At 35.5% G+C, this 14,867-nt stretch overlaps 1 protein-coding gene across 1 annotated transcript; it reads left to right on the top strand.

The window, feature by feature from the left end:
* The first annotated feature begins 1,134 nt into the window (after positions 1 to 1,134).
* Positions 1,135 to 5,817, top strand: LOC146929213 (uncharacterized). Its single transcript, XM_085707246.1, has 4 exons — positions 1,135 to 1,188; positions 3,857 to 5,175; positions 5,449 to 5,715; positions 5,757 to 5,817. The coding sequence occupies exons 1-4, from the start codon at positions 1,135 to 1,137 to the stop codon at positions 5,815 to 5,817; spliced, it is 1,701 nt and encodes a 566-aa protein (XP_085563372.1).
* The last annotated feature ends 9,050 nt before the right edge of the window (positions 5,818 to 14,867 follow it).

Here is a 14,867-nt window from a genome sequence, read left to right as displayed (position 1 = left end):
CAGGGTCAGAAATTCTTGTTCCTTTGCAGTCCTAGCACTTCTAGGAAAATACTTGTCGAGAAATTTCGTACGAAATATTTCCCAAGTAATATCTTGATTGTTAGCTTCAATCATCTTGCGAGTTCCTTTCCACCAGTATTCGGCATCTCCCAATAGTAAGTAAGATGCATATGTTACCTTTACTTCGTCAGGACACCTCAACACAGTGAATATCTTTTCTATCTCTTGGATCCATAAGTCAGCTTTCTCTGGTTCGGTCTCTCCAAGAAATTGTGGAGGATCGTGACGTCTGAAATCTACCAATCCTTTATTTTCAGCATTTCTTTCTTCCCTTTGTTGCTTTCGAATATCCCTTTCAGCCTTTGCAGCAGTTTGTTCTGCAATGGTTGCTGCCATTTCTGCCATAGCTTGAATAGCTCTTCCCATACCTCCTTCGGTATTGCTTGCCTCTCCGTTTTCGGCTTCTATATGATTATTTCTACGACTCATTGGGTTCCTAAAAGTCCTAATTGGTTAGAACCTAATTATTAAATAATATAATAATCTATACAAAGTTAGTACAAACAAACGCAATTAGTACAGACATCCTCTAACGTTCCCGAAAGAATCAACCGTGCTCTGATACCACTAATGTAACGCCCCATTTTCCATAACGTTAGAAAATGGTGTTACGTCTTAATACTTAAGTGTCTAACGCGAATTAAGTTCATAAAACTTACTTTTACTAGTAAATTAATTTGGTTACTAAAAATTTAATTTAAATAAATATCTTTCTTGCATTTTTTTTTTTAAATAAAAGTCTTAGCTCTTGATCGTAAAACATAAAAATAAATAAAACACAAGGATATAAAATATGCATCAATATATTCTACACGACGTTAATTATCTTGCCCTTAGGCTTACATACTCAGGCTTGTCAGGGTTAGTTAGATATTTTACAAACACCTGCAAGTTAAAGTACGTCATATTTAAGTCAAACTAATTAAACATAATGAGAGATAACTAGTTTTTCGATTCCTATGGTTGTCCTACTTATTCCTGTGCATATCAGTGTTTGGGACACCATATCCAATTCCCAAACTGCATCTCCTATTTTCTCCAGACACTCAATCCTTCGGTTCCCCGAGTGACTCAATGACTTCCCCGACATTATCTGCAAATTGTAAGGGTGAAATACTCGCACACAAGGTTAACTAAATGCTTAATAATATTACATGATGATATATAATATTTTATAGTTACATATAATGTTTTTCAAATAAAGAAATATATAACAAAATTATACATGTAATTTCTTTCACTATTAAATCCTACAAAAATTTAAATAACCACATAGAAATTAAATAATCACAAGAAAATATAAATCAATTGAGAACACAAAAATTTATGGCAATCACGCACATCAAAGTTAGTCAAAAACAAAGATCACTTAACACTTTATCATAATCAATACAAAGTTTATAGTTTTGACTTGTTAGTAGCATCTTGGTTAAACCTACTCCATGGAGACCTCTATTTTGAGTGTAAGGCCGTCTCAACTGCCATAACATGATTGTTTGCAATGAGTAGATATATAATCTCTACTCCAACCATTCTGGCCCGATCGCTGCACCTTATTATAGATAGTCCTGCACAGTCAGGTATCACTACGTCGGGTATTATGATTTCCTCCAGTTAGAGAAGCTATCACTAACTATTGGTAGGAGTTCAAAACGCCTGTGATCCCCAGAAGGTCTGTAGTCGACCCAACCGAACCTATCCTCAGTCTTATATACGTTATCGTATTATAAGAAACAACCTGTATTACTCTTTACAAAAATTATTATTTTTGTAAATCTTCAACACAACTGTTTTCATCAACAATCAACTTAACAATTTAATTGTCAAAAGTCATAAATGTACCTTAAGAGAAATTTCTTCAAATAAAATTAATAATAATAACTGTGAGTTAGTTATAAGATAAATAAATTAAGAAAAATATATTATATATACTTACAATACCACGTTTAACTGATTACTTATCATATATATATGTATGCATAATATTTAGAATGTTTTCTAGAATTTCTTCTTTCTACTTACTGTCCGTTTCAATAAATAATATAAATAATCAAATTTGCTCATTAATAATATATATTTAAAACAGATTAATACTACAATTAAATACACAAATTTTCTTAATCTCATGTGATAATATACATATATATCTTGGGCGTTCTCTAAAGTATATCCCCTTACCTTTGAGCTTTTCAAATCTTGAATAATCACCTTCTTCAACACCTAATTACTCATCAAAATAACTATCTCTTAACTAGCTATCATTGTAATAAACACTAATTATTAAATGCTAAATATTTAAGAATTATAGAGTTAACTATATATTTGGAACGTAACAGCATGAACATTGAAAAAAATTCTAAAGACAATTTTTCCAATAGCTACAATGAACTAGTTAATACAAGTGGTGATATCAGTTTATTCTTTCTTTCTTATTCTAAAAGAATAACTTTAGAAATTTTAACATGATGAATTTCTACTAGTTTTAACCAAAACTTCCATAAATAATTATGAGTTAATAAAACTTTTAAAAAAATAACTTCTAATAGCTACTACTATGTTAACAAATATTCTATACAGTTTAAACTTATTTCTAACTTAGATTTATTAATCTTGTTTTACAAACACATGAGTACCTCCTAGTTAAAAGAAAAATTAAATATATATAAGTCAGATCTGTAGCTCCAATTTATTACTAGAAATATAGGCATCTTAACTTGACTAAATTAGTGAATCAAGTGATAATACTCTACTGTGTTGTTGTAGCTATAAGGAAATATCTTATTTTATTTCATTTCATTTATAGCCATGCAGAAAATAACTACTCTTCTATATATATTAACATGCACTGTATGTTTTCATTTTAATAGAAATTAGTATGTCAAACATGATCACTAATCTTTTGGAGTTCCAAAACATCATTTTATAGATAGCCCTCTTTTTACATGGGTTTTTCACGCTAAAAAATAAAACTGGTTTATGTAGAGATTACTCATGTAAGGTACAGATTGGTATTCAACAGTGTATATGTGCCTATGAAATCATTTTTCAGGAACAAATAAAGGACTTAAGTAGGTGAAAGTTCTTGTTTTTAGATCTAATAAAAGCAAACCAAACTAAAATAAGTTATTGAATGTGATATTGAATAGGACTTGTAGTCTTCTAAGTAGTCAAAGGTTTGACAAGGAATAAACTAGTAAAAACAAAAACAAAGAATAGAAAGAGAAGGAAAGAGAGTATAAACCTTGAGTTTTCACTTCTCTGATAATGATAGATAATGATAGTTGTGTGTTTGCAGGCTTGTGATTAACAAAGAGTGCAAGGTGCCTATTTATAGCAAAACAAGTGAAGTCTTTTGTGGTGCAAAGAAGTAACACGTCTTTAGTTCATTCACAGTAAGAGATATACTTAAGTTGTTAATTCAGTAAAATTCATGCATGCCACGCCATTGGATAAGCTAATTCTTATCAGCATAGTGTACATTCTTATCTAATACTTTTTTTTAAAAAATAATCATAAATAATATAATTAATCATATAATCCTATCATATATATTTTTCTGGTTTCAAAAATATATTTATTTATTTATTTCGGTAATAAAATTTATACAGTCGAGCAAATCGCTGTCCGAAATCCGGTAGAATTTTAAGCCGAAATTTTTAACATAGCCTGTTATAATATTATAGTTCTAATATATAACATTATTTTTCCTAAATTCACTTTCTAGAAAAGAATTTAATTATCAGTTAATTCAAAGTAAAATACCGCAAAACACACTAAATAATGCATAAAAAAATAGGGTGTCACACCGTACACTTCTCAAAGGACCATCCCATACAACTATGAGTATGCAATCATAGAAGATGGAAAGAAAATACCACTGGATCTGCCAATCCCTGTGGATAATATCGCCGAAAGTAGTCAAATTCTTAGAAGTGGACGTATTATCCCTTCTGTGGTTCAGAAGGAAGCTGGTGCTCCGGTAGAAGAACCAATGAAGGAGCAGAATGTGGGTAAAGGCAAAACCATGGGACAGTCTAGCGGAACCACCTATGAGGATAACGATGAAATCTTGAAAATGATCAAGAGAAGCGAGTACAAGATTGTGGATCAACTGTTGCAAACTCCGGCAAAAATCTCCATCATGTCTCTATTATCAAGCTCTGACGCCCACAGAGAGACTCTAATGAAAGTCTTGGACCAGGCTTATGTGGACGATGACGTAACGTTAAGTCAGTTTGGAAGTATTGTAGGAAATGTGACTGCCTGCAACAACTTAAGTTTCAGCGATGAAGACCTCCCACCGGAGGGAAGAAACCACAACTTGGCGTTACTTATCTCTGTCCTTTGTAAATCGGACTCTCTGTCAAATGTTCTAATAGACACTGGGTCTGCTCTCAACGTAATGCCAAAATCTACCCTGGATCAGCTGTCATGTTCGAAGGCTCTCTTGAAACCCAGCACAGTGACGGTGAGGGCATTTGATGGGACTAGAAGGTCTGTATATGGGGAAATAGAATTGCCTATCTCGGTGGGCCCACATGAATTCAAGATTAATTTCCAAATTATGGAAATACAGGCCTCTTTCAGTTGCCTACTCGGCAGGCCTTGGATCCATAACGCTGGGGCAGTAACATCCACACTTCATCAGAAGCTGAAGTTTGTCAGTCAAGGGAAACTCATAACCGTGAACGGTGAGGTAGCATTGTTGGTTAGCCATTTGTCATCATTCTCCTTTATTGGTGGTAACAGTACAGATGGATCATCATTTCAAGGACTCTCTTCCGAAGAGAATGTGGAGAAGGTTGAGACTTGCATGGCTTCTCTGAAAGATGCCAAGAGAGTAATACAAGAAGGTAAGACTGAAGGCTGGGGTCAGCTAGTGGAGCTGACTGAGAACAAACGCAAAGAAGGAATAGGTTTTCCCAACAGTAAGCCTGGGGTATTCAACCCTACTGGAAGTACTTTTCATAGTGCAGGATTCATTCATGCTCCATCAGAGATTAATGCACTGCTCGAGGATCAGTCCGGAGAAGCAACACCTGTCTTTGTGACACCCGTAGGAACTTGCTGCAACTGGATCGCGGTGGACGTCCCTTCTGTGATGCCTTATTCTAAGTAATGTGTTTATCTTGTTTTTGTTTTTCTTAAAATTCCTTTCGTCCTGCCCCAGACGAAAGTGAAATCATGTAGGGCTTTGCTTCAAATACTTTTGTTATAAATAAAAATCGTCGTTTCTATCACGACCATTACTTTATTTTATTTCGCATTTTCTGGAAAAATGGTAACACATAAAACCAAAAAAATCTTTTTTTTTTATTTTATTCCTTTTAAAAATCAAATTCAAAAGTCTGCATTTACTCATTAAAATCAATCATAAATCATGTGCAGACTAAACATAAATAAGCCCGTTGAACATGGCAACCCTATGCTCCCTCCCAACTTTGAAGTCCCTGTTTACGAGGCTATGGTAGAAGAGGATGAAGAGATTCCTGATGAGATCAGATGGATGTTAGAACAAGAAAGAAAGGCTATTCAGCCTCATCAGGAAGAAATCGAGATTGTCAACCTGGGTACTGAGGAAGACATGAAAGAGATCAAGATCGGGGCCTTGTTGGATGCGACAGTTAAAGAAAGAATAATTGAGCTTCTCAGGGAGTATGCCGACATATTTGCATGGTCATACAAGGATATGCCAGGGTTAGATACGGAAGTAGTAGAACATCGACTACCTCTGAAGCCCGAATGCCCTCCGGTTAAACAGAAATTGAGAAGATCTCATCCTGATATGGCTCTCAAGATCAAAGAAGAAGTACGAAAGCAGATTGACGCTGGTTTTCTAATCACCTCTGAATATCCTCAATGGTTAGCCAACATAGTACCTGTTCCGAAGAAAGATGGCAAGGTCAGAATGTGTGTCGACTACCGAGATTTGAACAAAGCCAGCCCGAAGGATAATTTCCCTTTACCTCACATTGATGTATTGGTTGATAATACCGCTAAGTGCAAAGTGTTCTCCTTCATGGATGGTTTCTCCGGATATAACCAGATCAAGATGGCTCCCGAAGATAGAGAAAAGACGTCTTTCATCACGCCTTGGGGCGCCTTCTGCTACATAGTGATGCCGTTTGGTTTGATCAATGCTGGTGCCACCTACCAGAGAGGTATGACCAAGATCTTCCACGATATGATACACAAAGAGATTGAAGTCTATGTAGATGATATGATTGTCAAGTCGGGGACTGAAGAAGAGCATGTTGAGTATTTGTTGAAGATGTTTCAGCGTTTGAGAAAGTACAAACTCCGACTGAATCCTAATAAATGTACCTTCGGTGTCAGATCCGGGAAGCTTCTGGGTTTTATTGTCAGTCAGAAAGGTATCGAAGTATATCCCGACAAAGTCAAAGCCATCAGAGAAATGCCTGCTCCAAAGACTGAGAAACAAGTCAGAGGATTCCTTGGTCGACTGAACTACATATCCAGATTCATCTCTCACATGACTGCTACATGTGGGCCAATATTCAAATTGCTTCGCAAGGATCAAGGAATCGAATGGACTGAAGATTGTCAAAAAGCCTTCGATAGTATCAAGGAGTATTTGTTAGAACCTCCAATTCTCATCCCTCCAGTTGAAGGAAGACCCTTGATCATGTATTTGACGGTGTTAGAAGACTCTATGGGTTGTGTACTTGGTCAACAAGATGAGACTGGAAAGAAAGAACACGCCATTTACTACCTGAGCAAGAAGTTTACTGATTGCGAGTCTCGATACTCCGCACTCGAGAAAACTTGTTGTGCTTTAGTCTGGGCTGCCAAGCGCCTCCGCCACTATATGATTAATCACACTACTTGGTTAATATCTAGAATGGATCCAATCAAGTATCTATTTGAGAAGCCTGTTTTAACAGGAAGAATTTCTCGTTGGCAAATGTTGTTGTCCGAGTACGATATCGTGTACCGCACTCAGAAAGCTATCAAAGGCAGTATCCTGGCAGATCATTTGGCTCATCAACCAATCGAAGATTATCAGCCTATCAAATTTGACGTCCCGGATGAAGAAATCATGTATTTAAAGATGAAAGATTGTGATGAACCATTGATCGGTGAAGGCCCTAATCCAGAGTCTGAATGGGGTTTGATATTTGATGGGGCTGTTAATGTCTATGGTAGCGGAATCGGGGCAGTCGTCGTTACTCCTGAAGGAAACCACATCCCCTTTACAGCAAGGCTACGTTTTGATTGTACAAATAACATTGCAGAGTATGAAGCTTGCATCATGGGTATTGAGGAAGCGATTGATTTGAGGATTAAAAGAATCAAGATACATGGCGATTCAGCCCTTGTGGTCAACCAGATTAAAGGAAAGTGGGAAACTCATCATGCTGGGTTGATACCGTACAGAGATTATGCCAGACGTCTGTTAACTTTCTTCAACAAAGTAGAATTGAATCATATTCCTTGTGAGGAGAATCAAATGGCAGATGCTCTAGCTACTTTATCTTCGATGATCCAAGTGAATTGCCCCAAAATTGTACCTTTAATCAGCGTCAAGTTCCTTGACCGACCTGCTTATGTGTTTGCTGCTGAAGCAGTCTTTGACGACAAGCCGTGGTTCCATGATATTAAAGTTTTCCTTCAAACACAAGAGTATCCGACCGGGGCATCTCGCAAAGATAAGAGGACTCTAAGAAGATTGTCTAGCAGTTTCTTCTTGAATGGCGATATTTTGTACAAAAGGAACTTCGACGCCGTTTTGCTCAGATGTATAGATCGGCGTGAAGCAGATTTGTTAATGCAAGAAATACATGAAGGCTCGTTCGGGACTCATTCCAGTGGTTATGCAATGGCTAAGAAGGCGTTGAGAGCAGGTTATTATTGGATAACGATGCATGCTGACTGTTACCATCATGCCAAGAAGTGCCACAAATGTCAGATTTATGCGGATAAGATCCATATACCGCCGTCCATGCTCAATGTTATTTCTTCCCCGTGGCCTTTCTCTATGTGGGGCATCGATATGATTGGTCGGATTGAACCGAAAGCTTCCAATGGACATCGTTTCATACTAGTGGCCATTGATTATTTCACCAAATGGGTCGAGGCGGCATCTTATGCTAATGTGACCAAGCAAGTGGTGGTCCGGTTTATCAAGAACAATATCATCTGCCGCTATGGTGTTCCTAACAAAATCATCACGGATAATGGTACCAATTTGAATAACAAGATGATGAAAGAACTGTGCGATGATTTCAAGATCGAACATCACAACTCTTCTCCTTATAGACCACAGATGAATGGTGCAGTCGAAGCTGCAAACAAGAATATCAAGAAAATTGTGCAGAAGATGGTGGTCACATATAAAGACTGGCATGAAATGTTACCCTATGCTTTGCATGGCTATCGTACCTCAGTACGTACTTCAACAGGGGCAACCCCTTTCTCTTTGGTGTATGGTATGGAGGCTGTACTCCCGGTAGAGGTTGAGATCCCGTCGTTAAGAATCTTGAAAGAAGCTGAGTTGACTGAAGCCGAATGGTGTCAGGATAGGTATGATAAGTTGAATTTGATTGAAGAAAAACGCATGACAGCTTTGTGTCACGGACAGCTATATCAGTCAAGAATGAAGCAAGCATTCGATAAGAGAGTGCGTCCCCGTGAGCTTAAAGAAGGAGACCTTGTGGTCAAAAGTATCAAGTCATTTCAACCAGACCCCAGGGGCAAATGGACACCTAATTATGAAGGTCCCTATGTTGTTAAGAAAGCTTTCTCTGGTGGTGCTTTGATACTTACAAATATGGATGGAGAGGAGTTACCTCGTCCTGTGAATTCTGATGCAGTCAAGAAATACTTTGTCTAAAAAATGTATAAAAGAACAGCTCAGTAGGTCGAAAACCCGAAAGGGCGGTCCATGCAAAAATTAGAGGCATAAAAAAAAATGTTTACCCTGATGGATCGAAAACCCGAAAGGGCGATCTATGCAAAAGTTAAGGGATTATGACAAGTAACTGCATCAGATTAAGCATCGCTCACTTGGGGCACCTTAGCTGTCAGAAGTTCTCCGATATCGAAGCATCAAAGCAGTGGAATTCAAAGTTGTTTAAGGAACATAGCGGTTATTATGTTCAATGCACCTTCCCCATATTAATTACCATTTTCCAAATTCTGTAATCTGTGGTGACATGCCTTTGGCCGGCTACCATTTCTATTGAATCAATTTGAGCATGTGCCTCTTTATTTGGAATTCTTGTTTATTGTATGTGCAAAATTTCTTCCATTTTTATACTAGTACTTGAAGCAAAAAAAAACTTTAAAAAATTCTTTTGAAACTTTTGTGTTTTCTTCGAGAAGAACAAAAATGACAAACATATCATCTCTACAATTATGTATCATAGAAGCATGTGTCAGCATTCGGTCCGAAAGCAGGTAGATGCAACAAGTAGACATAGTCATTGCTAAAAGAAAAAAAAAGAGAGAGAGCTCGCTAAGTTTAAAAACCCGAAAGGGCGACTTAGGCAAAAATGAGCTTCCCGGTGGATTGAAAACCCGAAAGGGCGATCCAGGCAAAAGTTAGGGATTTCAAACAAAAAAAAAATGAAAAAAAAAGCAATGACTATTCGAAGCATGAATCTGAGAAAGTGCCTCGGTTTAGAAACGGCGACTTCTGCCAGTGTTTATTCAAAAGGGCCTTACCCCGACAATGTTTGATTCATCCCCAAGTAATGTTATCCCCGATGAAGAGTGTTGAACGATTGTAGCGTGATGTCGGGCCATTTTCCTTTGGACCTGCCCAGCTGTATCTCATCAATCTTACCATCGTACTGTCATATGAGTCTCATACATATTCATACATTCATTCATTCATACATACATAGCATGCATACAAATATCACTTATACATGGTTGCATTGTCACCCAGCTGTCTTATTTCGGTTGTATCTCATAAAAGTGTCATCCCCAATAGGACTAATTCAAAGAGCGTCACCAATCAAATTTGTTTCAAGTGGCAGGTCCCACCAAATATTCATCTTTAACAGTGTCTATCCAAATTTTCCCAGTGTTTGTTCAAACCTTATCTCGAGTATCCTTTACTAATTCAAAAGTAATTGAAAAATTTTATGTTCATCTTTACCAGTTCAAAGGTAACAGACGTTGTCCTTTACTAATTCAAAAGTAACTGACAAATTTATTTCTTGTTCATCTTTACCATTTCAAAGGTAACAAACACGTCTTTACTACTTCAAAAGTAATAGACAATTTTATTTATTTCTTGTTCATCTTTACCATTTCAAAGGTAACAGACACGTCTTTACTATTTCAAAAGTAATAGACAATTTTATTTATTATGTTCGTCTTTACCATTTCAAAGGTAACAGACACGTCTTTACTAATTCAAAAGTAACTGACAAATTTATTTCTTGTTCATCTTTACCATTTCAAAGGTAACAAACACGTCTTTACTACTTCAAAAGTAATAGACAAATTTTTTAATGTCCAGCCTTACCAGTTCAAAGGTAGCAGACATTGTCCTTTACTAATTCAAAAGTAATAGACAAATTTAGTTCTTGTTTGTCTTTACCAGTTCAAAGGTAACAGACATTGTCCTTTACTAATTCAAAAGTAATTGACAAATTTATTTCTTGTTCGTCTTTACCAGTTCAAAGGTAACAGACATTGTCCTTTACTAATTCAAAAGTAATTGACAAATTTATTTCTTGTTCGTCTTTACCAGTTCAAAGGTAACAGACATTGTCCTTTACTAATTCAAAAGTAATTGACAATTTTATTTCCTTAATGTTCGTCTTTACCACTTCAAAGGTAACAGACATGTCTGTGCTACTTCAAAGGTAATAGACAAATTTTTTTTTTTTTTTATCATGTTCGCTATTATCACTTCAAAGGAAATTAACATTCTCTCCTCCCCAACAATCATTATCCGTTTTGTCCCTCAGTCGGCATACGTTCATCTTTGTTGCATTCATAATTGCATCGCATACATACATACCATGATATTCATAAGCATTGCATTCATAACATCTTAGGTCAAAATTGGTGCACTTTCGGTATTTAAGTCTCTTCGGCCCGTCAAATCAAATATTTCATCTTCAAATCGCCGGACGAAGAAATCTTAAATAGGGGCATCTGTCATACCCCAATTTTTGACCCAAGATATTACAGACACGTGTCCTCGAACCCTGATCAGTCTTTGACTTTTCAGCGAAAAATTCGGCAGAGAGGTATTTTAAAATACCTCATATTTGGTTCCGAGTCGGGCCCTCTTCTCTCATTTTTTATTTATTATTACTTTTATTATTATTACTTATTATTATTATTATTATTATTATTATTATTATTATTATTATTATTATTATTGTTATTATTATTAGTGTTATTTATTATTATTCTTATTATTATTATTATTATTATTGTTATTATTATTAGTGTTATTATTATTATTATTATTATTATTATTATTATTATTATTATTATTATTATTATTATTATTATTATTATTATTATTATTATTATTATTAGTATTATTATTTGTCCGAAAAATCAAGTTTTGGTCCAAAAATATCCAGGCCAGCTCATGACAGTCTGTAATGTTCCCTTCATCCTAACAAGGGCAGTTTATGTTGCTGCCTCAAGAGACCCAATGTCTCAATCCCTCTCTATAAATGGACCGATCTGCATACACAAAAAGTGAGAGGAATTTTTGGTCCCGCAAAAATACTAAGGAAGCCAACCTGCAAAAAAATCAAATTCCAAACACAAAAATAACAACACACACGCACGCACAACCATCACCACAACCAGGCATAACCTTCACAAATCGCAAAACCCAACAGCATAACCTTTCAAAACCGACCCAATATCTCACACCAGTCACGAAATCCGTACGACACACACACTGCAGCAACACAACGCGCACAGCATAACACACACGCACGGCCACACAACACGCACGCACAACCAACACACGCCCAAAACCAGATCCAAACATTCATAGCCGAATCCCTGTAAACAAACATAATCCAAACATTTCTCTGTACCAAGCATCAAACCGAATCTGTCATCAAAAATCACCTCGCAACTTTTTTCAAATAACTTTCAAAAAAAAGGTAGTAACTTATTGTTTTTGTAGATCTAGGGAGTTGTGGTTCATTTTGTGGATTTTTAAGTCTAAAAACGAGTAGAGGAGGAAAAAATAGGTAGAAAAGAAAAAGAAAAAAAAAAAAGGGTGTTTGGAGCGGCGGCGCCGCCGTCTTCGACGGCTAACCGCCGCGTCGGAGCCACCTCCGACCACCCTATTCTCCATCGGAGAAGAAGAAGAAATATAGAGAGAGAAGAGAGAGAAATGTTTGTGAAAATGAATAAAAAAAAAACCAGTCCAGCCTTTATATACTCACTGAACCGGTTCGGTTCTCTTGAACCGGTTCGGTTCTCTTGAACCGAACCGGTCTAACTTAAGCCCACTAGCGCGCCTCTGCACTCCTCCAGGCCCAATTCCATTTTTTTCATTTCTGCACCCCCTGTTTATTTATTGCACCCCCCTGCATTATATTTTATTTTATTCGTGCATTTCAATTCCGTTTATCGTCTTATTTTTTCTTCTCATGCATTTTTAGTTCGTTTAAACTCTTCTATTTTCTTCTCATGCATTTTTAATTCGTCTAATCTCTTTTATTTTCTTCCAATGCATTTTTAATTCGTTCAATCTCTTTTATTTTTTTTCATGCATTTTATTTTACCTTTTGCATTACATTCTATTGTCTACTGTTATCATATGCATATGTAAATTTCGTCATCAAATACGCATCTCAATCCAGAGTGCTCTGGTCCATTTTATTTTCGCATGCATTTTATTTTATTTTCGCATTACATTCTATTATCTACTATTATCATATGCATATTTAAATTTTGTCATTAAATATACGCATCAATCCAGAGTGCTCTGGTCCTAAATTAACTATTAATATTATTTTATTCTCCAGAACAATCTGGTCCTTGTTAATTAAATTTATCCAGAGTACTCTGGTCCTAAATCTATTTTCTTTCATGCATTTTAATTTCTCTAGCATTTTTATTTTCGTTCTCATGCATTTCTATTTTATTTCTTGTTCGTATCTCATCTCATCTTATTTTTTTTATCGCATGCATTTAAATTATTGTTATTTATTTTATTTGCAAAATTTAGCATGTAATTAGGGCCAATGTAAACATAAACGAAAAATAGCGTGCGTGTGTGGGTCTTTTATTTCTTTACAGCTTTACATATTAAAAAATACAAAAAGATTAGGTTAGGGACTATGTAGTGATCCAACGTCACTACAAGTCCACACGCTTTTATTTTTTATCGCTCCGTTAAGTCTAATTTTCAATTAATGTTCAAAAACAACAAAAACATGCAAACATGTCAAAATCACTAAAATATTTTCATAAACAAACCTTGATCTCAAATCAAGCGATCGTCATTTTATTTTTATTTTCTTAATCAAATCATCAATCAATTTAATTCTACTTTGAGTCATCTTTCTTTCAATATACAAAAATACAAACAAATTCCAATTTGCCATTTGGCTTTTCATTTTAAAACCTTTTTTCAAAAACTATAAAAAAAAAAAAAACACTCAACCAATCAAACGTCAATTTCTACCCCGAACTACGAGGTTTTGATCCCTCACGGGTACGTAGGCAAAGGATACGCGTCCTTCCAAATCAATAAAACGTAGATAATTTAGGTCTCTATTTTTCTTCTATCATTGCTAATTCCATTTTTTAAGCCAGCAAGTTTATAGCACAAAAGTTAAATAAAATCAAGAGGTTCTCGTAGAATACTACGAATATTTAGGGTGCTTAACACCTTCCCTAAATATAACCAACCCCCGAACCCTTAATCCCTAAAAATGTGGTATTTGAACCTTTTTCCACTTTCTTTTGAAAAGAATTAAATGTTCAGTCGTGAAATCAAAAAGGGGTCTTTGACCGTCCGAAAAATGACGCGACAAGGTGTTATAGACATTATAGTTGATTATATCATTTTGGGTTTTTTTGATAGTAGATGAATAAATAAATGTCAAATACCGTGATATCTTGTTGTAGAACTTTTTCTAATGACATAAATTGCTATGTTAGATGTTTATATATGTATTTTACTTTTCATTTTAGACCGTCTGTAAATAAATTAACATATATGTAACGGTGTCGGTGTCCTATATTTTTTACATTAGCGGTGTCAATGTGTCCGTATCAGTGTCGTGTCAGGTGTCCGTGTCGGAGTCCATGCTTCATAGGTTACTGTTATTTAAAACCTTGATAACAACACTAACTAGTAACTACAGTAACAATAATTTGAGAATACTAGTAAGTCAAAGCTAGTTTTACACAAAAAAGGCACATGTGATTAATTCATTAAGAGATGTTTACAAAAATAAATATAAATAAATCAATAAAAAATAAGTAGAAAAAATATTAGGACATATATTAACTCAAAAACTCAGTATGGAGGTTGAAGGATTTGAGCAGTTCGGTTAACAGAGTTTTTAACCGGTAAAAGTCATAAAACAAATACCTCTGAATGAAACACAGTCTGAAATACCTGATTCATTGCGGGAGGAGAACACGAAGACCACGAACAGGAAGATGAAGTACTTTGCAATTTGGACTTCCTCTGAATGAAAAAACAGAAAGAAATCAAAATACTAACAAATTAGCCATAAAGAAATAGTAGAAACCATGGAGCTCACCAGCACCTAAAAAAACACAAATTGCTTTACAAAATTTTCAAAAAACCAGATTACAAAAACAAATGA

Source organism: Medicago sativa, chromosome 4 (assembly GCF_051527215.1).
Source record: "Medicago sativa cultivar Bolivia chromosome 4, Bolivia_mono, whole genome shotgun sequence".
NCBI lineage: Eukaryota > Viridiplantae > Streptophyta > Magnoliopsida > Fabales > Fabaceae > Medicago > Medicago sativa.
This window is presented reverse-complemented; position numbering and strand designations above follow the sequence as displayed.